The sequence below is a fragment of a genome, unplaced genomic scaffold (assembly GCF_019419815.1).
Source record: "Pyrus x bretschneideri cultivar Hongxiangsu unplaced genomic scaffold, Pyrus_bretschneideri_v1 Contig21, whole genome shotgun sequence".
Classification (NCBI taxonomy): domain Eukaryota; kingdom Viridiplantae; phylum Streptophyta; class Magnoliopsida; order Rosales; family Rosaceae; genus Pyrus; species Pyrus x bretschneideri.
In genome coordinates, this window is record NW_025999513.1 from 3,253,995 (window position 1) to 3,281,608 (window position 27,614).

At 38.5% G+C, this 27,614-nt stretch overlaps 1 protein-coding gene and 1 long non-coding RNA gene across 2 annotated transcripts; both read right to left on the minus strand.

Annotated features, from left to right (window-relative positions):
* Positions 1-6,767: 6,767 nt before the first annotated feature.
* Positions 6,768-16,019, minus strand: LOC103959219. The gene is made up of 8 exons (XM_009371562.3): positions 13,449-16,019; positions 12,601-12,733; positions 12,398-12,486; positions 10,939-11,162; positions 10,525-10,611; positions 9,546-9,645; positions 9,194-9,404; positions 6,768-9,091 (listed from the first exon to the last, which is right to left on the minus strand). Exons 1-8 carry the CDS (start codon positions 15,609-15,611, stop codon positions 7,704-7,706), a joined length of 4,395 nt encoding a protein of 1,464 aa, XP_009369837.2. The 5' UTR covers positions 15,612-16,019; the 3' UTR covers positions 6,768-7,703.
* An 8,981-nt stretch (positions 16,020-25,000) lies between these two features.
* On the minus strand, positions 25,001-26,268 carry LOC125477364. The gene is made up of 3 exons (XR_007258481.1): positions 26,006-26,268; positions 25,456-25,512; positions 25,001-25,342 (listed from the first exon to the last, which is right to left on the minus strand). It is a non-coding gene; the product is annotated as an uncharacterized LOC125477364 (long non-coding RNA).
* Between the last annotated feature and the right edge of the window lie 1,346 nt (positions 26,269-27,614).

The window sequence follows — 27,614 nt, forward strand, 5'->3', positions numbered from 1 at the left end:
CATAACCTAAACCCATTAACCAATGATCCTAGGGCCCAACCCCTTAACCTAAACCTAACCCACCTAAAAGTCTAAGCCCAAACCCAGTTGACCTGACCCGTTGACCGACTCGAATCCATTGACTTTGACTGACCATGACTTTGGCTTTGATCGGTCAAGGGTCAACGTTGACTTTTAGGGTTGACTTTTAGGGTTGACTTTTTAGGTTTTCGTTCGAGACCCCTTCTAGGCTAATTTTGACGTCCTGAACTCGTTTTCGATGTCCGTTTTCCCAAAATATGTTGTTTGAGTAGAGTTTGACTAAATGTACCCTTTATGTGCTTAGGGGTAATTTATTGTGGCGTTATGTCTCCGCTAATTGCGTGGCTCTTCAACGGCTAAGTATATGTGAGTGGATCCCTTTTAAAAATGCATGTTTTGATAGTAGAAATGCATACATGAAAAACATGATTTGATGACTATGTTTTATGAAATATTTTATGAGATAACATGCTTACTGAGGCTAGTTTAAATTATTACTATTTTTCCTATAACCCGTGTTCTTATAGAATATCCGATGGATGACGATATGATATTTAGAACATGTTTAGAACACCTCTTTATAGTATAGATGATGGATGACTTTATACTATGAAGTTGCTTTTCAATATATGTATGTTCAATGGTTTTGTACTTACCTAGTGATCCTTTTCGCTACGGGACGTAGGGATAGATTCCGGTCCGTCTCGGGCGATGGTTTGGTGTTGGCATAGGGAGTGTGTTTCCTCTGGCTATTAGCACAGGGATGGGGAACCGGCATGAGGCCTGAAGTGTATTTTCCTCTGACTGTCTGCTCAGAGAAAGGGAGCCGGCATGGGGCCTGGGGGTTATCGGACATTCACTAGTGATTATTATATATACAAGTTATGATTTGAGACATTGCACGGCATGCTAGGTTTCGGAAAACCTATGTTTATCATGATATATGTGTTTTCATAAAACCTGGGGGTTAGTATGTTGATAACTGTTTTATTATATATATATATATCAACTTGGTCCACTCATGTTTGTCTTGCGCCCCTTTCAGGACTTAGAATCGAGGCATACAATCCCGGCATCAAGGTATTTCCGTATCGGCATCTTCGAGTCCTCTCGGCGGAGGATCCATTCTTTTATTTATTCAATTTTCTATTATTTCTTTTAGTGTTCTAGTTAGTTGTATGCTCTGAACACGTTCCTTAAATGCATATTCATTATTCTTTTTATATTTATAAGTCTTATCTACCCTTTGTTTTCAATATTTGCACTTAATAAATGACTTTCGTCACCCTTGAGTGTCGGCCAACACATGCTTATCTTGGTATTCGGGGAATATTGGGATCGGGACATGTCATGCCATCTCACCTTCACTTTGTCTAGCGATACTCTAGTTCCAGCCATGGCTGCTAATCTTGGACGCAGGGTCACTGCACCTGCAGATTTTGCGCGCGGAGAAGGACGTGCTGTTGTCCCTCCTTGCGATAGTTTTGTGCCCCATCAGGCTCGCCCCAATGCTCATGTTGGTCTTCATCAAGGACGTTCCAATGGTTTTCTTCTCGGTGCAGGTCATTCTTTTGTTTACAGACCACTACTCAAATGCTAGATTTGTCGCATAAATAGGCACTCTGCTATTGAATGCAACAACAACATGAATACTTCCTATGAAGGACGTGTTCCTAATGCTCACCTCACGACACTTGCTGCTCAGTCTAATCGTGTACCCCAAGCACCCAATGTTCCCACAAGCTGGCTTCTGGACTCTCGAGGCAACACTCACATAACAAATGATCTTGGCTAACTTACAAATGCACATGAGTGCACAGGCACAAATCAAGTCAATGACGTTAATGGTGGCCAATGTTTGCAAATTTCCAAAATAGGAACTTCCTACATTCACTTTCCCACTCACTCTTATACTCTCTATAATACCTTATATTGTCTTGATACCTCTCAAAATATCTTATCTATCAACCAATTTTCCTATGACAATGACTGTTTTTTTGTACTTTACCCTAATTTTTTTCGTGTTTAGGATATCCGATCGGGGATGACTCTTTTATCAGGTCGGAGTAACAATGGGTTTTATCCATATGCATGTTTCAATTCTAATAAAAGACATGGAATGTTTTCGTGCATGGGAGTTAGAGTTGATGATCATGTTTGGCACTCCAGACTTGGTCATCCATCGTCATTTATCTTGAAGCATTTAGTATCAACTAGTAAAGTGCCTCTTACTAGGCACCATCTCAATTCTGTATGTATGCCATTCATGCCCTCTAGGTAAAAGCAAGAAATTGCCATTTTCAGTATGAAATTCAATTTCACATTTTCCTTTACAACTTATTCATTCTGATATATGGACATCCCCAACTTTGTCAATTTCTGGATTTCGACATTATGTAATTTTCATTGATGATTATTCGCGATATACATGGTTATATCTTTTAAAATTAAAATCCAATGTTTTCTTGACATTTATTAAATTTAAAACTGAAATGGAGAATAATTTGAATGAAAAATCCAAACTTTTCAAACAGATGGTGGAGGAGAATATATAAACAAAAATTTCAAACATTATTTAAAAACACATGGCATTCATCATCAATATACATGCCCTCACCATCCTGAACAAAACGGTATGGTAGAACGAAAACACTGTCATTTGGTTGAAACCGGCCTCACTCTTCTTGTTCATGCGTCCATGCCTCAAACTTATTGGACTGAGGCTCTACATACTGCTAATTTTTTGATTAATCGACTGCCAACTAAAGTTTTGAAATTAATTTCTCCATACACAAAGTTGTTTCACTGAGAACCATCATATGATTTTTTTTTTAAAGGTTTTTGGGTGTGCTTGCTTTCCTTATTTACGTCCATACATGCCAAATAAATTGCATTTTCATTCCAAGAAATACATTTTCTTAGGTTATTCAGAAAATCAATTAGGGTATAGGTGTCTTGATCCATCCACAGGTTGTGTTTTCATGTCTAAGCATGTTGTTTTTGATGAAAATTGTTTTCCATTTCATGAAAAATCCAGTGTTACTCCCGCAACGTCCTCTCTGCATGATAGTAGTCCTGTTACACTTGGGACACCTGCATTAATTTTTAATTCACCACCAACTTCGCCAGTCCTTATCCCTACTTCATCTCAAACTTCCTTCATCCACTCTAACTCTATCTCAGAAACACACCTAACCTCTTTAGCCTCTACCACACAACCTTTACCCCCTATTTACTCTCCCATTAGTTTGCCTTTAAAACCATCACATCCTAACCCGCTACCCTCCCCTTCTTTGACACCCTTAGAGCAACTCCAGCGTTGGAGCCCTCCCCCCTGGCAATTCACTATTCAATCCACCTAATGAACAGTAATTGCCCTTAATGAACAGTAAGTAGCCCTGGCAATAGATTTTGCATCTCCACCGTTACACTTCTATAGCCCTGGCAATAGGCAATAAAATATTAGTTTTTTTTTTATTTATAAAATTAATACAAAATAATTTTAAATGTAATATCGGATAAGATTTTTAATCGTTGTCGGTGCGCCACGTGTCATTATCCTAAGTATTATTAAATAATACAAATAAATAATTATAATATGGATTTCTGATAAGATTATTAACCAATCACGTCGCGCCACGTGTCATAATCGGTTCACAATCTTTGAGGATAGATTTCCATCAGATTTTAAACGAATGACGGCATGCCACGTGTCATAATCTGTTAACAATCTTGGATGATAGATTTCCATCAGATTTTTAACGAATGACGGCATGCCACGTGGCATTATGCAGAACCTCAAGAAAATTTGTATGAATAAGACTCCACATTTCTCGCAACTGCATCTCATTACCCGTAAGCGAACTATGAGTAACTTCAACCCAGCTAGTACACAACGCAACATCTTCAATAAGCGACCAATTCGTACCTGCACCAGTGGTCATTTTGTTGAAAAAAAATGGATTCAAACTTTGAGACAAAGAAAGGAATGTGATTGAAAGTAGTTGAGAAAATATGAAATTGTTGTGAAGGTAGATGATAATGAGAAGGTATTTATAGAAAAGTAAAAACAATTTTTTTTACAATTTTTTTTCAGATTTTTCAGATATTTTTTGAATTTTTTTGAATTTTTTACAATTTTTTTTAAATTTTTATTCAATTAATTAATCTCTGCCGTTGGATATAAAAAAATTTGAATTCCAACGCTCCAGATTGTGCCACGTGTCACAACGGTAACTTTTCAGATTTTTAAAACTATTTTTTCATTTATTTTTTAATTTTTAAAGCATTTTAATATCCACCGTTGATCTCAGATCGAACGGTGGATATTAAATCTGACAGTTTGAATTTTTTTTACCGTTGAGATCTAACGGTCCACATTAAGTGACCGTTAGGATCTAACGTACCGTGGGAAGCCACGTGGCTTCCCAACGGTAACAGACAAACTTTTTTTTTTTTCTGATTAACGTGTCAGGACGCGCCCCCACGCGCGGGTGGGGTGCACGCGCCTGACACAAAAAAAATAAAATATTACGCTGACGCCATCCTGGCGTCAGCCTTGCGTCACTCCCACCTCGGGCTCAAGGGCTGGCAATCCCTCACGGGCCTGGCCCTCGGGCCTCCCCCGTCCCCCGGCCTGCGTCACGCTGGACGCCGTCCACCGGCCCTCGGGCCTTTGTTCTGGAGCCCGTCCCCCGTGCTAAATGCAACGGTGGGAGTGCTCTTAGTCTTTCCCGGTTCCACATCTACCCATACCATGGTTATACGTGCAAAAGCTGGAACTTACAAACCTAATCCTAAGTATGCCGTACTTCCACCATCAGTGCATTGTCTGAACCTACATGCTACAGTTAAGCTAACAAATTTCAGGAATGGAGAACAGACATGGCTGATGAATTCAACGCTCTTCCATGAAAGACCTTGGTCCTTTGAATTATTTTCTGTGCATGGAGGGTAATCGCTCCAGCAATGGTATTCATCTCTCTCGGTCCAAATATATTTTGGATTTGCTCAAACGTACAAATATGGTGGATTGGAAACCAGTTTCAACTCCTGCCATCAGTGGCAAATGCCTCAGTTTGTATGATGGAGAGCAATTATAGGACATCACCGAATTCAGGAGTGTAGTGGGTGCCCTACACTATCTCACCTTCACATGTCCTGATATTGCATTCTCCATTAATCAGGTTTGCCAGTTTATGCATAAACCCACCACTACACACTGGATTGTTGTTAAAAGAATTCTTCACTATTTTCACTACCTTTGCCGATTCTGACTATGCTGGTGATCCCGACGATCGCAAATCAACTGGAGGGTATTGCATTTTTCTTGGTCCAAACCTTGTGTCCTGGAGTTCCAAGAAACAAAAGGGAGTGCCTCGCGCTTAAGCACGAAGTCTGAATACAGGCAACTCGCCATCACTGCAGCCACCATTTCATGGTTTCACAAGCTATTCAAAGATTCGCATCTTCAGCTTTCTCCTCCAAAAGTATGGTGTGAAAATATTTCATCGATCTCCTTGACTTCCAACCCAGTCTTCTATGCCCGAACACGACATGTCAAAGTTGATTATCATTATATTCGAGAAAAGGTCACACGCCATGAGCTGCAGGTTGGTTATGTTGCCAAGCAGATCAACTTGCAGATTTCTTGACAAACGGATTGTTTCAATCTCTCCAAGCTTCCCGTTTGCTAGTGAACGCTCAGCTTGCGGGGTGAGATAAACCAAGTTTGAAAAGCTCAGTTCCCGCCACAACAATCAAAGGAGATAACAATGGAATCAGTCAATAGGAAGGCTTGCCTCAATCTAATCTTTAGCTGTTTGAATATTTTGAATTCAAACAGATTGTACGTTAATATTTTGAATTAGTATTTTCTGTAATTTATCTTTTGGTTTGTTTTGAAGAGTTTGTTCTTCACTCAAACTCTACTTGTAAAGTTCTATATAAACGTTAAATCAATACAAGCTCATCATCGAGCACAATTCTTATATTATCCTTTAAAAAAACAAGCTCAAATAAAACGGTTTACGAATAAGGGAAATTGTCAAGTTCCACGGTTCAAAGGAAAAGAAAATAAATTTCATCAACCACAATAATTTGACAAGTGAGCATTTTGATAGAATTTTACCCTCTACTTTGCAAAATTTAAATAATACGATCCACATATGAACTGAAACTATCATATCACGTATTATATTACACTTCCAAATTCAAACCATATCACCAGACATACTGTTCTTCCACCACCTCGAAATTATGACTGCAATTCCCACAACTCTCAACCTTCGCCTTATCAAAACTTGCTCTTCTTCCACATCTCTGAGCCTTTCCGTTAATTAAACCGCACCGCTTCTCTTCTTGAACCTCCGCCTTTTGATATCTCCGTCAACACTGGAGCCGGCGGCAAAATACCCCATAGAGGTAAGGGACTACGCCGGTGTACATGTCCATTGCCTCCCTCCGCATTTCTAACTCTTACTCAAATCCAAATAGAGAAATAATTTTTCGTTACATGCACCAACGTCGCTTTACTTAAATAAAACTAATGGACAAGCAGCCGGCTGTTGCCTGTTGGGTTGCAGGAGACATCTAATTATACATATCCACACAGCCGGACAAATGACCCCAAATTGTGCGCTTGACCACGAGCAGGGTCAGGCAATGCAGTTCATCAACGGTTGATAGCCATCCATGAGAGCATGGGAGGCCATCGCTAGCACAACTCCGAATCAAATTGCAAAAGATGATAAAAGGACAACTCATATAATAATTCCACAACATGCCTAACTAAAGCAGGTAGTTTGAGGTAACAATATAACATGAATGACTTAGTTTGACAACAACAATTATCACTGCCTTGACAAGAGTAGCTAAATGAACAAAACTTGAACAGTTTAAAGTAAAAAAGAAACAACCCTGTATGCACAGAAATAAGTGCTCCTATGAACCTACGAGCAATGCGAATACTCCGTCCAATAAATCTACAGATCCAATGAGTGCTTCAGACATTTTATGGAAACTCGTCATCAAATGCACGGGAACAACTCTGTTCGATAGCAGATCACCTTTCTCCTCTTCATTCAAATTTTGAATGAGAAGCTCATCTAAGCTAAGAAGCTGACAATACATAAACTCGATGCTTCCAAACAGGTGGGCAATCAAAACTGCAGCTGAGGTGTGTCGTCTGCTGCAGCGGCACTGGGAACAAAGCTTAAAATGACGTGACAGAATCCGCTGAATAATCTTCTGAAACCACCTACGCCATGTCATGAGCTGACATCGGAGAAAGCCCAAACCTCTCTCATCAAGCAGATCCAGAGGCGCACACAATGAAGCAGCATCGGTATATTACAAGACATTCAATGTGGCGTTCGACAGCAGTACCATCCATTTTGACTTAATAGTACATGACACCGTCCTAGATGCAACATCGCACATCTTGAAACTTCCAAGGATAAAAAATAATCTTCAAGTCCACTTAATTTGAACTATAACCTTAAAACCATACTAAAACAAGGCAAAGGGTTTCAAATTCCTTGTAGTTGTAATCAATTAGGATCTGAGTCAGGCATTGCCCATACCTCCAATGCCCTGCAGAATTGTGAAGAAATGAGAGGTTCCCGCATTGAGAGATATTTGTGGATCGCCATACTGAACTCAGTAAAGATTTCGTAGATATATCAAACAGAACCAGATTCAGCTTTCCCAGAATCAGCCTTGGAACCATCACTAGATGCATGAGGAATGCTATTTTCACACTGCATTGCATCAGACGCGACTTCTAAAGCCACATATGATTCGTCTTTAGCCTTGCTATCAAGTTGAATATTTAAATCACAATTGTTGAGCAAGGAACTCTCATTAGCACCACAGAAACTGGAGTCTTGATTTCCATTAACCTCCTCAGCATGGTTCTTGGCGAAAGTTTCTCCTGAACAAGGAATAGGCTGAGGACAGGAAGCATCAACATTCTCTTCATGGGAATCATCCAAAGCACTTTCTTCCAAAGATTTTGAAGAATTCTCTTTCAGAGAAGAATCTGAAACTGGTTCTATTTCCACCTTTTCATCATGGCTTATGTAAGGGCAAGACTGGTAGTTGACATCAGAAGCATACTCCACTGACTTGGTACCTGGACCGGAGTCCGAAGATGTGGCCCCCTTGGTTGAAACCTGGATGTTACGTTCATTCGAATTATCCGACGACCTACTACTCATCATGGAAGTGTCATTCAAAGAAACAGCAGCATCTTGAGAGGTAAACTGCATTTTATCTTCAACAGGAGAATCCAGCACTGGCTCATCTTCTGCTGCTAGAACCTCACCAGGACCCTGAGAGGTAGACTGCATTTTATCTTCAAGAGGAGAATCCAGCACTGGCTCATCTTCCGTCGCTAGAGCCTCACCAGTTCCCTGAGAGATAGACTGCATTTTATCTTTATCAGGAGAATCCAGCACCTGCTCATCTTCTGTTGCTAGAGCCTCACCAGGACCCTGAGAGGCAGACTGCATTTTATCTTCAACAGGAGAATCCAGCGCTGGCTCATCTTCTATCACTGAAGCCTCACCAGGACCCTGGCAGGTAGACTGCATTTTATCTTTAACATGAGAATCCAGCGCTGGCTCATCTTCTATCGCTGGAGCCTCACCAGGACCCTGAGAGGTAGACTGAATTTTATTTTCACCAGGAGAATCCAGCACTGGCTTATCTTCTGTTGCAACAGCCTTGTGGCTTGTATCAACAGGGTATTCCTTGTTCAAAGTAGATCGAGGTAATTCGGCCCCCAAAAGAGAGTCGGAAGATACACTCCTCTCAGTGGAATCTAAATTTTTATGTTCATCAGAACCATCTAAAGAACCACTCATCACAGGACTATCATTTAAGGAGACACTGAGACATCGAGAACCAGAAACCATAGCAGCAGCTTCATCAACTGTTTCATTAATATGAGGAAAACTGGTTTCATCAGATCCATGATGATCAATAGTAGCAGGTGAACCACTATCTGATTTGCTTCCGCTCCCATGCTTTATTAAATCCTTGCCTTTGCATTCTAATTGCTTTATGCCTGTTGCAAAGGAAAAAAACAAGGATCGACAAATAAATCAATGTCAGAGAACAGGCTAATATTGTGATTAAGGAAGAGCAAATAACAAGTTTAAAAGATAACCTAGGTCTGCTGTCCCGTTCCCCTCATTTTCTTGATCCACTAGCAACTTCTGTAGCATGTCTATACCAGGGAATACAAGCATATTCATTGACCTCATTTCTTGCTTGAATGATTCCTCAACAGGAATAAAACCAAAAACTTCTGTCCATGTATGCATGAGTTCAGCAATTGCAGGGATAACCAATTTCTCAACCTTGAGAGAACATAGAGCCTTCAAAATGGAAAGAACAAGACCAATCAAAAGCCTTTTAGAAAACACAGCAGGTAACACCACAACGGAGAGCTGGAATTATTTTGAATATCTTTTTCATGCAATTAAAACTACCAAAACGGCACAGCTCACATAGCTTACCGATTCAATGGCACAAAAAAGCCGACGGCACATCCCTTGTCGCCTATATATGTGGCGAGTTCCGATGTATGGCATCTCTGCTAACTTTGTACCATGAAACCTAACCAGAAGCAGATTTCATAATTTATAAGAATTTGTTTTCATGATAATTGAAAAGCAAACCATAGATTGCCATTACCAATTTGAGAGGTCTTCCCTCGTATAGTTATAGATAGCAAACAGTGTAATGGTCTGAATCCATTGTCACGCATGCATAAAATATATGGTTCTTTAAAATAAACTCTGAAGCGGGCCCCACAATGTATCCCTCAACTAAGGTAATTCGAGGGATCCCTCAATGGAACGGTATATAATTATATACACAAGGACTTTCTTAAGGGCTATCAAACTCAACTGTAATTGGAGTGGGATCCAATATAGAATTATTGACAACAATATCAACAACATATTATTGATATTTATACAGCCGTTGATATTCTTTCAATCAGCTGTCGACGTGTTACTGATATGTTATTGACATGGATCCCGCTATCGCTACCCTTGAGTGAGATTGCGCTCAAGAAGGGGTTCGCATACACACACACACACACACACACACCAACACGCATATGCTATTGTAAAGAGCACCCTGTTTGTCAATCAAATATACCAAAAATCAAACATATACCAGTAACATTTGAAAAAAAAGTACTAAAAAGAGATTCCAAAAGGCTGACGTAACTGTCAATTACTTCAATTTCCATTATTTCCTACTTTTACACCTCTTCATACACTAACTCATATGTCTAATAATCCTTCTGATAAAATGTAAAAATAACCCATGGCCCATGACTCTTTGGAGAAACGGAAAAAAAAGGATAGACCGGGGCAATCCATAAAACGGACGTAAAAAAGCAAACACGCAGCCTAAGAATGAAAAACTGCATGCATAACAAGTTAACAACTAAGATATAAATAGCTATCAAATATGAGAATGTACCTGATTGATGCAGCAGAAATTATTTCATCGCCTCTCTCTAAAATAGCGGTGTAGAAGCCACTGTAGTTCAGTCGATTGAAGTTTGATCTAAGAAGAAAATGGGCCAAAACAATTCATTAGTCAAAAAACCAACAGCCTTAAAAAAAAAATAAAAATCATATAACAGCATGCTTGGTACCGAGTTTGCAATTTTCAATTAACCTTGGAAAGCCAAGCACATTATCATTTGTAAATGTAACACAACACAACATATACAGACATTTATCTAGAACTTCAAAAATTTAAGATCCCCACCTTCAATCTGGTGTGTCAAGGTCCAGATAAGGTAACCAGGTCTTATTCATGAAAATCAAATAGTTGAAAAGCAAACTTTCTCAGCTGTCAACTAAATCAACAATGGAGATCAGCACTTACCCACAATTATAAAGAACATTATGAATTAAATTGATGCCGCTCCTCCTGTCAACAATAGGCAAAAAGCATTCATCCATAACAGTCAAAGCAACAGCTAGCTTAGAATTGCATTCGATCCTTTGAGGGAACCCTTCATCTTCATCAGTTCTATGAACGAGTGTCCATGAAAATCCTGATTCTAGTTCATGTTTAACCCCAAGATACTTCTTCAAATTCTCAAAGAGCTAAAGAACAACAAAATTAAAGTTAAAGTCAGTGCCTAAAAGGGACAGCACAAAAGTTATAGGAGGTTGCATGGGAAGAAAAATGCCATTTGTACATCAATCTAAAACATATGAAATTTTGTCAAGGAAGTTGGAACAAGGTCATAACAGGAAAAAAAAAAAAACACGATTATTTCACAAACAGTTTACCGACCTCTACATTTTTGTAACACTTCATAAATTGACATTTAGGTAATTCATAAAGAAAAACTTAAACCTTTGCTTAATTTAAAAAACACCTTCACGGCTGACAACGATAAAATGTCAATATTTATGGAAATACTGCTCATTCGTACTTGTAGAAATATCAGCATTGATGGAAACATTAGTGACAAAACAAGGAGAAATTTCTTTAATTATGAAAATTGTGAATAAACTTTAAGTTCAATGTTGCATCAATTCCGTGGTAATCAAATCCCCAGTTACTGAAAAGCAAGAGCATTTTAAATCTTCACTCGGTAACCAGACATCAAGAAGGCATTCATTTTCTTCCTCTGTTTTCTACTTTAGTACTTCTTCCTCTACTTTTGTTCACACTGGATGTGGTAGTTGGGTTTCTAGGGGCAAAGAAAAAGCTGCCCTTGATCCTTCTGCAATTTTGGCTATATCCGATGGAAATATCATTGACATCACAAAAACACATCCATCTTACTCACACGTTTTGAGCTCGAAATGAAAATTAGATTATACATGTTCCCTAATTCCCGGAACTTGGACAGCCCTCTAGGGAAAAGAAATCAACCCTGAAATCCTGATATATCAATTTTACCATCTTTGGCAGGACGACATCTTATCTTGTGACTGTTGATGTTTGCACAGAGGTTATATTTTACATCCATTTAATTCTCGAGAGTAAGAACAGCGGCTGCTATAGAGATGAAAAGGAATCTCCCAGGGGGCAATTAATGCTGACCAGGGATAAGCAGGAGAGGGTTTGGCCAATGGCAATGACAATTACTATGACTAATAATGCTTGATAAGGTGACAAACCACATGCATCGTGGTCAACTTACGTGATTGACCTAAATAAATGGGAAGCCGGAATTTATTAGAAAATTTAGATATTACCCCCCAAGTGGGCATTATTAGTTTATAATTTCATATCCTACGAACCTCGGCATTTACAGTAACACCTCACATGCATACATATCAATTATCAAGTCAATAAAATTTCAGGAACCGCAAAGAAGTGATACCTCTCTGCATTTCTGCCCACAGAAGGAAGAGCCTAAACTAGGAGAAGCAGCAGGACTACCATCCATCTCCTGACAGCATGATATGTGACCTGCAAAAGCAGAAAATCATTTTTCAAGCAGTGAATCTGAAAGCAGTGGAAAGAAAAGAAATTATATAAGCAGATGCTAAAAATTTCAGAAGCAAGGAAACAAATGATGAGTACATTTTTTCCCACAGAGGCTGCAAGTGAGCAGTGCATCAACAGTTATATCATCCTCTTCCACAACATTCGCATTTGCTACCCCACAAAACTTGCATGTACAATTTGGACAGTGCCAATCACCAGGAGGAAGCATCTGCAATGAGAACAAAAGTATTAATACCTGATTATGAGTATACAATCAGAATGAAATCATTTTGCAAATTCACAAAACTACAAAAAAATAAGTTGACAAACACTAACACTGTGTTTTAGCTCACGTCTATAGTAAACTGGATCAATGTATCCACAACTTGGTGACGCAGAACACATCTAAACAAGATTTTCCTTTCCAAAATTTACATGCAATGTCATTGAACTGATGATGTAGTACTCAGAACAACCAAAATTACAATTGAAACACAAAAGCTCAACCATAAGAGCAAAGTAGCTTAAGCGTGACTGCACAAAGGCAGTCTCCCTCTCCAAACATATATGAGTTACAATCCTGATAAAGAGCATCAGAAGTGTTTGGAGCTAACTCAGATAATTCAATCTCTCCCTCCATTGATCCATAAAATTCATTTATTAATCTCCCACTAGTGTCAAGACTTACAAATAAGCATTTCCCATGCCACAAAAACATACAACCAATGCCACAATGCATATACAAACTTAAAGATGTTACTACAATCTCTAACCTTTTCTTTCAAAAGTAAACCTCACTTCATCGGACTTAATATGTAGAAGGAAAAAAATAACCCAATGGCCCAAAATATATCACAAAAGAAAAGATTTACAGAACATGGACTGGTGAAAATACAGAAAGCGCCAATATATGCTGCACTCTGCAGAGAAATAATGCAACATACCTGTATATTCAAGCAGCTCTGATGAAATGTTGATGGACAGCCATCGCAACAGATCAAATCCCCGCCATCCCCACAGATGCCACAAGTATCATCATCTGGATCGTCACCATCGACTTCTACAGAGTGGAAACCAATGCGTTCAATATCCTTTTGTCTATTCCATGCATCTAACTGACACTGCAGAAGGGAAACGCCCGAGTCCAAACATATATTTTGAAATGGCTGGCGCAACTTGCTTCCTGCGTGAATCTCAAATTTTGAAGTTGTGAGGATTTTACTACAGCAACCACAGTGAATGCCATCTCTTGTAATCCATCCCTCCAGCATTACTTTAGTCCTTCGGCGATTCATATACTGCACCTTTTGGCTCAACTGCACAGTTCCAGAGTCAACCAGCCAGGAAAGCAAAGTCCGTTTCCCAGTATATGGAACAAAGCCATCACTTTCGGAGTTAACCCCATATTTTGAACCACGAACCAACAAAGTACACCTTCCAAGCTTTCTACTTTTCCTTCCATGTGGCATATGCGAACTGGATCCTGAAGACGGCTTTTCAATACCTTCATGTAGTTGATTTGAGTTCACACTGGCCAAACCATTTTCACTCTTAAACGTCTTACCACCATGCTTTAAGTAGGTGCTTAGTTTATCCTCATAACTAACACTATCCATGCTCCCTTGATCACGCTTGATACTTGTAGATCTTTTCATACGGACTCCTCTTGCATTCTCATCCTCATCATCAACCCTTTGTTTCCTTTTCATTTCGTTCTCAATCCTCTTTCGAGTTTTCCTTGTTAATTGGCTAAGTACATCATCAGTTATAGGCAAAGCCCCACTAGGTTTAGCCTCATTTTCCTCCTCATCCAACTGCTTTTGAAGCGCATCATAAGCCTTAATGATGGACCAGTAAGCTGTACCTGCTGGGTTAATGTACACAGCATCTAGATAGTCTCTGTTCCTTCTAGGCCTATAATCTATTGTCCAACCTGCACTCAGCAGCATCTCCCGTATTCGTTCACGTAGTTTTTGCTTCTCCGTGCCACTACCACGTTTAATTTTACCTTCTTTGATTCTGGTTGGAGGAGTCTTTTCACATGAAGGACCACCTTCATCTTTGCAAACCACCCTCTTCCTAGGTTTAGAGGCTTCGACACTCTTTGGTCCTTGTTTCAGTGATGTATCACTATCCTCTGAATCCCAATCGGAGCCCTTACTGTTCAAAGACGGCAATGATTTTCGTACATTCGGATGGTTTTTCAATGGCCTAACAACTGAAACTGGTTTCTCAGGAAGCTTTGGTTCCGAGTAAAAAGGAGGGATAATAGCATTTTTCACAATATTTACACTCCTCAGAGCCTTTCTATTTTCTTCAGATTTGCGAAAATTCTCCAGTGGCCCACCCGCATTCTTTTTCTTCTTCACCATGACCTTCAAAACACCATTTTTACCCTGTAGCCTAATGGATTCCTCTGATTGACCCGTGAACTTGTCTCTCAATAAGGGTAGCTGAGCTCCATCCCTATTCATCTCAAACCTTCCCCTGTCAGTATGACCTCCTCGGTTCAAGCTACTCATCCTGTCAAAGTACGAATTCTTCCTCTTGTCAACTACATGTCTACTTGAACCAGTTTCGCATTCCCTCTTAATGCCACTTAGTGGCACAGGAATCGCTCCTGAAAACCTTCTTCCCCCAAACTCACCTACCCCATCACTGAACCGTTTCCTTCTTGAAATCTCCTCATCATACTCATCAAATTCATACACCTCCAACTTACTTCTCTTTCCACCACTCTCATCCAAATAACTTTTACCAAGCATGCCATCCTCACTACGCCTAACCGGATCCAATCTCTCCCGCTTTTGACCAAACTCACTATTTTCAGCAATGCCCTTATCTACAGCTCTTAAACTATTGCAAACCCGTATAGTTTCAGGTCCAACCTTTCTACGAGGAGGAGCCAATATCTCATCACTAGACCCCGATTCGCTCAATACCAACCTCGACCTCTTCTTCTCTTTCGGCTCGAAAACCTTACGAGCACTCGAAGGACCAACAGCGCCACTCAATTTCTCCGGTTTCTTCCTAACAATTAAGCAACCTGAAGAATTTTTCTTCACCAAAACCCCAGAAGGGCCAACAGATCTCACACCTTCGTCCATCTACATCAACCTCCCGAAACAAAAAAAAAAAAAAAAAAAAAAAAAAAACCCCTAATTCCAAAACCCCGCCCTTCAATTCATCCCAAATTCAGCAAAATCCGATACAGAATCCTTAATTCTGTCACAGCAAAAATCCCCTAATCAAAGCACACCAGATCTGAACCAAAATATCCTAAATGCTTCTACTTTAATCTCACGGAACCCAAATACGACACCGTTCAATTGAAAGGGCAAAGGAAGATTTCACGAAAATCTTACCTCGCCGGAAAGCCCTGGAACTCCGTCACCGGAACTCCGCCGATTGAAGACGTCCGATCGCCGTCGCAATTCTCCCAATCACAGAAAGATAGGTAGGGTCAGACGGAGAGAGATAGAGAGAGAGGGGGGCTGGGTTTGGATTGTAAATATATGCAATTGCCACTTTGTAAATTCCAAAATCAGAGACTTTCTTCTCTGTATTTATTTTATAATTTCCATTTTTTCTCCTTTTTTTTTTTGCCCTTTTTTTTTTCTGCAGATTTTGCATTTATGCGTCTACATTAATTTTCCCAGATTTCCCTCCAAATCTTCACACAAGTCTCAGGCGCTACTGCATGAACGGTGTATGATGCATCCACGTCAGATGAGTCTATAGCGTCACTGGGTCGGGTAGATGACGAGGCGGCATTCCGGTGGGAGAGGTACACGGGATTGGAAACTGTTTTTACAGAGTGTGATTCGGACTTCACTTTGTTGTTTTCGGAAACGGACTTTCTCCTGATCTATTAAGTCAGAGAATCCGAATCATTGAAATTTGATTCAACAGATAATAAAAATTATAATAACTTTAATCATTGAAAATGATCCCCTTCCGTTGTTTTGGGTCCTACTAGTCAAAATCGGAACTCTAACTCGAGTTCAAATTCTTACTGATTTATTTTGTTGGATCCATTAACACTGTTTTAACATACCGTGTAACTCGAGAACTAAAGTATGATATGTGCAGTCTTATATCAAAAAGTAAAAAATTAACGTGCCATCCACGAGCGCTGGAGATCTTTACATGAATTATGCTATTGGGCAAAAATATTAACTAAATAAATACACCTGTCAGATAGAAAAAAAAAAAAAAAAAAAAAACAATGGCTAACGTCATGCCGATATCAAACATGTTTACTAACGTAAGACTGAGCTTAAATTGCATGAGCATTTGAGCGGGCATGGATTGCCTCACCACTTGCCCTCTTAAGTTGCATCCGGAATGGGTGAAAGTGCTCTACAGCTTTTCTCATTTATTTTTTTTTTTTTATTTTCTGGACCTTTGTAACCCTGTTTTGGTAAGAACAAAGAATTTGCAAGGCTGCTTTAGTTTGATTTTTGGGTTAGATTCTTTACTACTGTTTTGTGGTTTTTAACATTTAGTATATTAAATTTTTTTTGTCCAGAGTTATAGCTAAAGTGTAAATTTTGGAACAATCTTATATATTCGTTACTCAAACTGTTAAGTTTTCTGTTAACTGATGATATGACATCTACGTGAACAATGATTAGACACTACGTGTCAATAAAAACCCCACGTGGATATTAAAAAAAATTAAAAATTACAAAAAAAAAAAAAAAAGAAAAAAAAGCGCTGTTCTTCTCCTTCTCCCTCCCTTCTCTAAATCCCAGCTGAAGCAACATCAAAAATCAAAGCAGAACCACCCAACCCATATCCCACGCACCCTCGCCTCCTCCACTTCCAGCTTCTCCTCCCGCTCCTCCACCTTCTTCAATCGCGCCGCTTCCCACCTCCCCCCTCGCCTCAACGTCGCGACCGCGGCCCCCACTGCCCAGTCCGTACGATTCTCATTCAACCGCCCGACCTCTCCCAACCGATCCATCGTCGTCTCACCGTGTAAGTTCCTCCTCCTTCTTCTTCCCTCTCTCTCATCTTCTTCTCTCTCCAACCTTCCAAATTTGTTTTTTCAGCGGCTCCGAGTCAGAGCCAATTTAAAAACCCAATTTTTTCCCAAAAACTTATCAATCGTTTCGCATTTGAAGATTTTCGATTTTGAGTAAGGAGAAATTCAACTTTACCTCTCGAAGTCCCGCTAGTTTTCTTGCATTTTCTGGGCTTTCGATTTCATTTCCAGGGAGAAAGTGAACGCGGTGCAGAGAGAGGCGGAGGGTAAGGGAGCGAAGCTTGTGGGATGAAGAACATTTTTGGGATGGCTGGGTTGCTCGGGGGTTGAAGGAGGGAGAGGGTTGGATTTGCACATGGGCGGAGGTCGAGAAGGAAGGGATGCTCGAGGTTGAGGAAGAACATTGTTTTTTTTTTTTTTTTGTAATTTTTTAATTTTTTTAATATCCACATGGGATTCTTATTAACATGTGACGTCCGATCATTATCCACGTAGATGTCACATCATCAGTTAATGGAAAACTTAACAGTTTGACTAAGAGATGATATCGCTCAGATGTTGCTTCACTTTAGTTTTCTTCTGCCATAGTTCGTCGAATGCCCTAACAAAGATGACAAAAACAATCAGAAACAGACCTAATAGTAATGTACTCCAAAATTGCAAATGTCTTCAAGGTATAACGAGAAAGTGTACGTATAGAATAGATAAGCATATAACACCGGCACATTACAATCAAGCGAAATTCTATGGATGGAACTAGGAATTTGATTGCCATGTGAACATTTTCTTAAGAATTAATGTGTTCCTGCTATACAGACGAACTCTAATGAGCAGAAATAACAAGTGGAAAAGAAGTAAAGTTTGGAGATGAGATAGTTGAAACGCTAAGAAGATAACCCTTTGGTTAGAAAATTTGCTACTTGATCAGTGATTTGTCACACCCTAATCGGAGTATTAACTTAAAACTCTAATTAAGGCATGATTCACAATTTAATATGGAATAAAATCTTTAAGAACAGATTAATCCATAGTTAAATAGTGAAGAAAGAAAAGAAAAAAAAATTATTTAGAAGATATAAATCTGTTCAAACATAATTCACATTTATTCACGAAGAGATAATTCTCAAGTTTTACAAAGTACACTTTACATAAATTAACATAAAGCTTCTTGTTCCTTATTCAAACAAAAGAGCTAACACCCCCAAGCCCTTTATTTTATTTCTATTTACACATATCATACAAGAAGTAACATCTCTAGCACATGACTTAATTCTCTGGTTCTGAACCAGCACAAATTTAATTAAGGTGAGCATAAAACTCAGTAGTGACATAATACCTCAATATATATATATAACCATGAGTATATTATTTTTATATAGTTAAAACACATTAGAAAAATGATATGTATGAATGCACAAAGTTTCTCTTCAAACCTTATTAACTTGAACCCAAACACCATATTTTCCTTTTGTCAGTGCTCTTGCCTAATTCCCTTTCGCCAGTCCCGTATTACCTTTAAATTATTATGCACTTTGGGGCTAGCCTGAGACCTGGTACCTGCCAAGAATTAGGCTCAACTACACAAAAGCCTTCCTCAATGCCCATTTCCTTATCTCCTTCACAAGAATCTCAACTCAAGGTAATCAGTTCATTGTTTAAATGAATGAAAAACATGTATCTCAATCCATCCAAGTAATCGTATAGGCAATGAGTTTATGAATCCAACCACATAGATAAATATCAATCAATACGTAATAATCAGATAATAAAAGAATAAATATTTATGAGGTTTCCCAAGCACCCCCTACCTGGTTCCAAAGCTACAACGTAAGTCCACGTAACTGCCAAACTGATCAAGTATCTTGATCCAACTTGTGAGTTCCTATTCAAAGTATAAACTATCAGTACTTAAGCATGCAATATAACTCGTATTATAAATAGACTTTGTAGAATACATACTTTAATAAGTATGTATAATAATATCCCAAACAAAACGTACTTCAGTTTTCTAGTAAAAATAGTTTTAAAACTAAGAGTTTTCGTATGGTGGAAATTAGTTATGCAAAATTAATATTGGATATCTGTACGAATCCACCAATAATATCTAAATATATTATTACAATCAGAACTCGTTTCCAACACCAAAATTTGTTTATTGACTTGGATGACTAATTCAAAAGTTTCATGTTTCAAAAATTCACCTTGAAATCCCTTCCTTCGTACCAATCCATAACCAAAACCTCAACATAAAAGACTCTTTCTTTCGAGTTTATGAAAGCTTTCTGTTTTAAACAGTAACAGAACATAAGTATATTTTGAAATCAAAGAGGAACTGAACATTCTATAATAAAATTATAAGGGTTTTTGGCTGAAAGAGATTGACTATTGATTAACCAAGCTCTTCAAAGCCCCCCTAAAATAAAAATGAAACAAATAAAAGGAATGAGAAGTCTAACCAAAAGAAAAATACTTCAACTCTTAGCACCCATTCTCCTTCACTAGCCTTCTGAAACTATAAAGCTTTTTGTCTGACATTTCTATTACTGTTGATTCTCGAGAAAACTATTGACTCCCTATTTATACAGGTTTTTGTTTCTTTTTAAGTGGCTAAAAACTCGCACTTATCCTTAACAATCATGATACCTTACTCTAGACTCTTCACCACCTGCTTCTTAGACCTCCACCTCCTACTTCCATAGACTCCACAAGTTCTCATGGGACTAACACTCAGGTGACACAAGCCACCAAGCCACAGAAATTGAACACCTCCTGCTTGCTAGCAGTAAGAGGAGGATTTACCTGACTACTCACATGGTAGCTAGATTGAGATGAAAATCCTAGCAAATGAAAATAACACACCTCCTAATTTCAAATTCCTACGTGGTGGTAAGAGAGAGATGCATGTAAAACACAACTCAATGTATAGTCATAAGGAAACAAAAACAAACTTACCTCATGAACTGCTTGTTGGCTACTCCAATTTGACTCTAGAAAAGTATGGAATTAAAGACTCAAAAGACAAAAACTTATTTCTTGCTTATGAAATTCGAAGAGAGAAAAAGCTAGGGCTTCTTTTTCCCCTTTCCAGACTAAAGATAAGGAGATTGTGAACTCCTTATTGGGGTTGTCGTCCAGAAGAAAGAAAAATAAAAAAATAAAGTAATAACAAAATATTGTATTTGTCCCCTTTTTTTTTTTTTTTTAGATTTATATAGGTATAATATATATATATATATATATATATATATAATGAATCTAAAAAAATATGAACCAATTTACATATTAGTCTAATTATATAGATTAGAGAGTTAAATCAAACACTTGCACTACTAACTAATTCAAAAAAATTTCGGGTTCTCACAGACTGCAACATATCCAACTTCAAGTTCTTGTCTAATGACTTTTTCTCGAATGTAGTGATAATCCACTCCAACATTTCTCATGGGTGCCTGATAAACAAGATTGGAGGCAACATCAATTGCACTATAATGTTATCGCACTAGAGACAAGGAAAAGGAAGATAAAGATGCAGGTCTCTGAAAATGTTGTGAAACCATGACAAGTGCACTGAAGTATATGCAAATTGACGATACTTTGCTTCAGTACTGGATCGCGAGACTCCACACTGCTTTTTCGAACTCCATGAAACTAAAGTTGTTACCAAGAAAGGTGTAGTGACCACCAATAAACGGGCAATCATCAAGATCATAAACCATCAATCATCATGATCACCGACATAATCAGCATCCATAAAAGCAATGAGATGAAGAGAACTCGGTGTATAAACAATGCCATGATCATGTGTTCCCTTTAAATAACGGAGTATTCATTTCACTGCAGCCTAGTGAGCAATGGTTGGAGAGTGCATGCACTGGCAAACTTGATTTATGGCAAAAGCGATGTCTGGGTGTGTGAACAACAGGTATTTGAGTGCTCCCACAACACTATGAAATGTCGTGCCATTAGAGAGAGATTCCCTTTCATACAAACTTAAACGTTTCCCACTAGATACTGGTGTGGAGAGGGGTTTAACATCAATCATATTCATTTTCTTGAGACGATCTAGAATGTATTTAGACTGAGTAAGATACATATAAGAAGCAATGCGTTGAACATCCATTCCCAAAAAATAGTGTAAGGGCCTAAGATCTTTCATGGAGAACTTTTGTCTAAGTTGTTGGATGAACTGAGCAAGTTGAGCATTATTGTTACATGTGATCAATATATCATCAACATAGATTAATAGGTAAATCATCGTTGATCTATTAAAATATGTGAATAAGGAGGGGTCGGTCTGAGAAGCAGTAAACCCAAGGTCTTCAAGATGATGAGAAAAACATTGAAACCAAGCACAAGATGCTTGTTTCAAACCATATAGGGATCGGCAAAGTCGACAAACATGTGACTGAAATTGTTGATCAATAAAACCAGCAGGTTATCTCATGTAAACCTCCTCAGTCAAATTGCCATGGAGAAAGACATTGTGCACATCCAGTTGTTGAATCGGCCATTGGAAGTGAAGGGCAATAGACAGAACAAGACGTATAGTGGCATGAGCGACCACTGGACTCTCCCCAAAATCAATTCCTTCTTGTTGATGAAAATCATTGGCAATGAGTCTAGCCTTGAATCTTTCAATAGAACCATCAGACTTGCATTTAATACAATAAACCCACTTGTTAGGAATGACGTTCATGGAAGGATGAAAGAGGACAAAGACCCATGTGCCTGTGCGCTGGAGTGAAATAAACTCATCAGCCATAACATGTCGCCACTTAGGAAATTTATTTGCCTGAGAAAAACATTTTGGCTCAACCAAAATATTAGTAGCAACATTAAGACAAGAATACTTTGGGTTTGGTTTTCGAATGCCATCAGGAGCTTTTGTAACCATTCCATGAGAGGATTATTGAATTGATCTGACCAGTAGATACATTGGCAACTTCCATGGTCATGGGATAAGGGAGAAAGATGTATTGGTGGGATTGGAAGGGTTGGGCTGGGGTAAAAGGTGTGGCGGTGTGGTTTGGCTTATAATTGTTTGGGAATTAGGATTAAGATGTGAATTTGGGATTAGATTAGGTTGTGGTGTGATGGCTGAAATAATGGGTAGAGGTGGTGTTGTATTAGGATTAGGATTGGGAAGATAGAACGATGGGTTGTAGGGGCCAATGCTTAGGATAATCTCTGGGGTGTTAGTGGACGACAAGATTGGAGTAGAAATAACATCTTTGTATGGAAAACTATGCTCATTAAAAATGACATGATGTGACATGAAATTTTTTCCTGTTGAGGGACCTAAACATGTTTAAACTTCATAATTTAAAGATTAACCCAAAAATATGCATAACTTTGAACGAAATTCCAACTTGTGTGCCGTGTATGGACATGTGTATGGGAAACAAGCACAGCAAAAAACTTTGAGAAATTCATATTGTGGTGGCTTGGAAAAGAGTTTTTGAAATTGGGAGTTACCACCAAAAACTTTGGTTGGAAGACGATTAATAAGGTAATTTGTGGTATGAAAAGCATCACCCTAGAAAGATGTAGGTAACGATGCATGGGCAAGAAGTGTAAGTCCCGTTTCAAAAAGATGTCTATGTTTACATTCTGCAAGACCAATTTGTTCGGGATGGCGGGGGCAAGAAAGATGATGATGAATGACATGATGATTAAAAAATTATTTAAAGGATGTGTTTACATATTCCACCCCCCAACCAACCACCCCCCCCCCCCCCCCCCCCCCCCCAAAAAAAACCATCGGATTGAAATGATTTTATTTTGGTGCCCACATCTTTTCCACAAAGTTCATGAATGTAACAAATGTTTGAAAAACATCGGATTTTAAGTTTAATGGATAGATCCATGTATATATTGAGTAATCATCAACAAAAATAACATAATACTTGAATCCATTAATTGAATATGTAGGTGAAGTCCATACATCAAGGTGAATTAATTCTAAAGAAACAAACACCATAGAACTTGACAAAGCAAAAGGCAACTTATGACTTTTGCCCAAAGGGCATGAGGAACAAAAATCATATATTGCATTACCAGACAGTGATAATTTATATTTTGAAATTAAAGACTTTAAAAGGGAAATATATGGATGACCTAGCCTAGAATGCCAAATGGCATTTGACACTCTAACACCTACAAAGGCATAAACGCCTTTATTTAACACTGATGCACTTGAGAAAGGGTAAAAGCCATTCCTACTCCAGCCTTGTAAAGGGATGATCCCCGTGGTGAGGTCTTGAACACGATATGAATTGGCATATAAGGTTAGTGAGCAATTATTATCATTGTTAAATTGGTGTATGAAAATGACATTTGTGGAGGCATAGGGCAATGGAGAATGTTAGGGAGAGTGAAGGAGTGAGTGGTGGTGTGAATAGAAGAGTTGCCAATGTGAAAGATTTGCAAACCTGAACCATCAACAACACCATTGACGTTGTATGTACCATTGTAAGAACGTGGGTTGGTGACTTGATTTACGTCATTGGTGATGTGAGCATTGGCTCTAGAGTCGAACAACCAAGTCTGTAATGCCGATGGGTGATTAGAAGAATGAGTAGGTGCAGTTGCAACATAGGCTTGGAGACGTGGTACTAGCAAACGCCATTTGTATGCTATATTTAGCCTGTTAAAATAGTCAATGGCTGCATGGCCATGACGATGGAAGATTTGACATTGAACTCTCCCCATGGTAGAAAAACCATGATGATTCTGTGAAGGTGCAGCGCCCAAAGCACCATCATTAGAAGGCTTAGAATTGAAGAATGTATTTGAGGACGAACCTGAACCATTTAGACGATACGATGATCCACGTCCACCATTGTAGTGACCACGACCTCTGCGTGCACCACCAAAACCATGGCCTCAAAAATTTCATAAACGACCACGTCCAGCAGCAAGTACAGTAGGGCCATCGTCATGGGAGAAAACGGTGTGCATTTTTTTGGCGTCTTTCTGCACCAAAAGGGTGAGCTTCTAGTGCACTATAGGAAATAGCTTCTTCCCGTGCTTGAGCAGAAGCAACAGTACCCTCATACACGGGCCCAACATTATTTAAAATAATTGCCACAAGGTCAGAATCAACAACAAGAGCTCCAGAGAGGAAAAATAAAGACAGTTGATTTGATCAAGAAACTCAACGATTGAAGAATCGCCACGATGTATATTCATAAGTTCACTACGCAATTGGAGAAGACGTTCAGTTAACTGAGAAGCGTACCTTTCACGGAGGCAAGTCCAAGCAGAATGAGAACTTGTCTTACCAATGAGTGCATCAATAACAATGGGATGGATAAAGCTATTGATCCAAGAAATGACCAAAGCATCTTGTTGCATCCAGGCTTCATAGTTTGGGTTGGAAGAGGACGCCATTTTTGGAGGAAAAAAAATGAAGCTTTAGGTCGTAAGACTTTAGCTCTTGGAGACCATAAAAATGCTCTATGATAAATATAAACTCAGAATTGTTGTAAGCTTAGCTCAATAATTATGAGCCAGCTTTCTCATTCATTGTATAGACTTTACAATGATTAGGTTGTAACACTTTGAGATAAATACAAGTAGTTTAAATGTATACAAAATCTGTCAAACGAATTGTTGAACAGATAGATGGAGTTGTGATGAGGATGGACTGTGCTTGAAAGACGTCTGCTAATCAGATTGATCTTTACTCAAACAAGTTGCTGTGGATTTGAGCGGGAGTGAGAACTTTGAATTGTTGCTGATGGGGACTGTGGATTTGCGTTTGCAGATTGAACTGGACTGGGCTTATCAAATCTGAACGGACGCATCGTTCTTCAAAGTGATCAGCCTGTGGGTGGCCGAGATGCACTTCCACACACAAACCACACAATTTCAACACAAACCCTCAAATTAAAATCACAAACATAGACAAACAAACAGCGGGCATGATTTTTTTTAATAAAAAAATAGAGATTGAATACCATTTTCTGGGAATGTAAAGCTCAGTGATAACTGTCTCCTTGTTCTGCATCTTGCTACTGAGTCCAACAAAAACACAAGTTAATCTCAATTTCTTTTTTCTATGTTTTCAAATATATATATATATATATATATATATATATATTTCAAGGATTTTGTAAGGTCACTTCGTTATGTATTTCAACAATATGTGTCAAAATCTATTTCTTTTTGACATACATTATGAAGAAGAGTGTACAGAATGTGTGTTTCCCGACCCTTGACATATATACACACATATATATGGCAAACATTAAACTTCAATGTTAGAAAAAGAATATCTAGCAAAATAGTAATGAATACAAATAATTTTACAAGCATAATTAACAGGATCAGTCTAAAAATCCAGATAAATTCATATTTTTTGGTAATTGAGCTCCATATAATGGAATTGTACTAAAATTGTAAAGGGAGATTGTAAATTTCAGTGCATAAATCGTTAGAAAATTATATAGTAATGCATTTCCAAGGCAAATTCAAAGATACAGAAAATAGGGAAGATAATGAAGGTACCTTTGGAACACTGTAAAGTAACAGCGGAGTGGATGAGATTGGGAGGTGGATGAGACGACTCCGACTGAAGACTCAGAAACGAAAGGATTTCTTTCTGCTGTTGGCGCGTTTTATTTTTTATTTTTTACTGTTTTTTACGACATTATCTAGTCAAGTCCCAAAGGCCACGTATGAAGGAAACTAACTGGCCCAATCCATCTGGAAGGGAACATATCGGATCAGAAGTTGGAACCCTAATCCATCTGGAAGGGAACATATCAGATCAGCAATTAGAAGCCCAATATACTGTTGCCAAGAACAGTAAAACAAAAGGCATAGCACTCAGCTTTCTCCTGACAGACCGATGAGTTTTACCTTGTTTTCTAAGTAACATTAAACAATTACAAGTTGGAACATATAACAAAGGTTCTAATAGTGGGCTTGTTTTGTGTGGTCTCTGTTGCTTCCTTCTTTTCCTTTTTCTTTATGTAATTATAAAAATCAAATGTCACACTCAATTTGTTAAAATTTCATGCCTAATGTAAGAGATAATGGCACAAAACAATAACAATCGAGCCTTATCATATTAAGTGAAGTCGGCTGTATAAATCTTAATTAGTATGAAACAATGGAAGGAACCATTCATTCTTACGTGCAAGTGATAGGGGCTAATAGATTAGAAATAATTCATTAAAAGTAGAAAGAAACTATATGCTTTGATGACAAACTGTAGTTTGCTCATAAGAAGAAATGGTACCTAATGTTTCTAGAAAAATGAAATCAAGGTACCAATTCTCATGTCAAAAAATAATGTAATGTTCGTTGAAGCATGTCAATCTCACGTCTGAAACCTTACTTAATGGTTCCACTACAAATTGCACCAGAAAATTATGTATAAAACTCACCTCTACTGGATTGCAAATATGGTTAAGTTAAGAAGAATTGTTGTAAGTATGAATTTAACATTGGGAAAAGAAAGGATATTACATGTGCTTATAAATAGTTAACCCATGTGTGAAACTCAATAATCACACGTGTTTCACATCACCTGATTTGCATTGTCCACATATTAGACTTAAAATCCCCCCCCCTACCCCACGTGAGGGGCTGTGTTCAGAGCATAAATCTCATTAAATCTCAGATCTGAAGAACAATGAATTTTGCATGTGCTTATAACTAATTAGACTACTCTATGCATTGATAATTAATTTTACGATGAAATCTCAATTTTTTTCAAAACAATATTAATATTTAATTAGTAATGAATTGATACACCAATATTGAAACTTTGATGGTGTTTTCTTGATCACACGTTGAAATGGTAAAGTAAGAGAAGTGTAAATAGGAATAAGTTGGGAGGTTAGGCCATCTCCAACCTATCCGGCCAGAGGGCCAAATGGCCGAAAATAGTCCGAAATGACACAAAAACCGTCTCCAACGGAAGGCTAGGCCAAAGGGCTCGTGTGCCCTACCAAGCCAAAAAAAAGGAATCAGGCCAACCGGCTGGCCCAAAGGAGCCTGCCAACTAGCCCCGAGCCATACGCAGAATGGCTTGCAAGTGGAAGGCAAAGGCCGTGACTCAGGAGGTAGTTGTGACTAATGATGACGGAGAGGAAGCGAGATTTCTTGG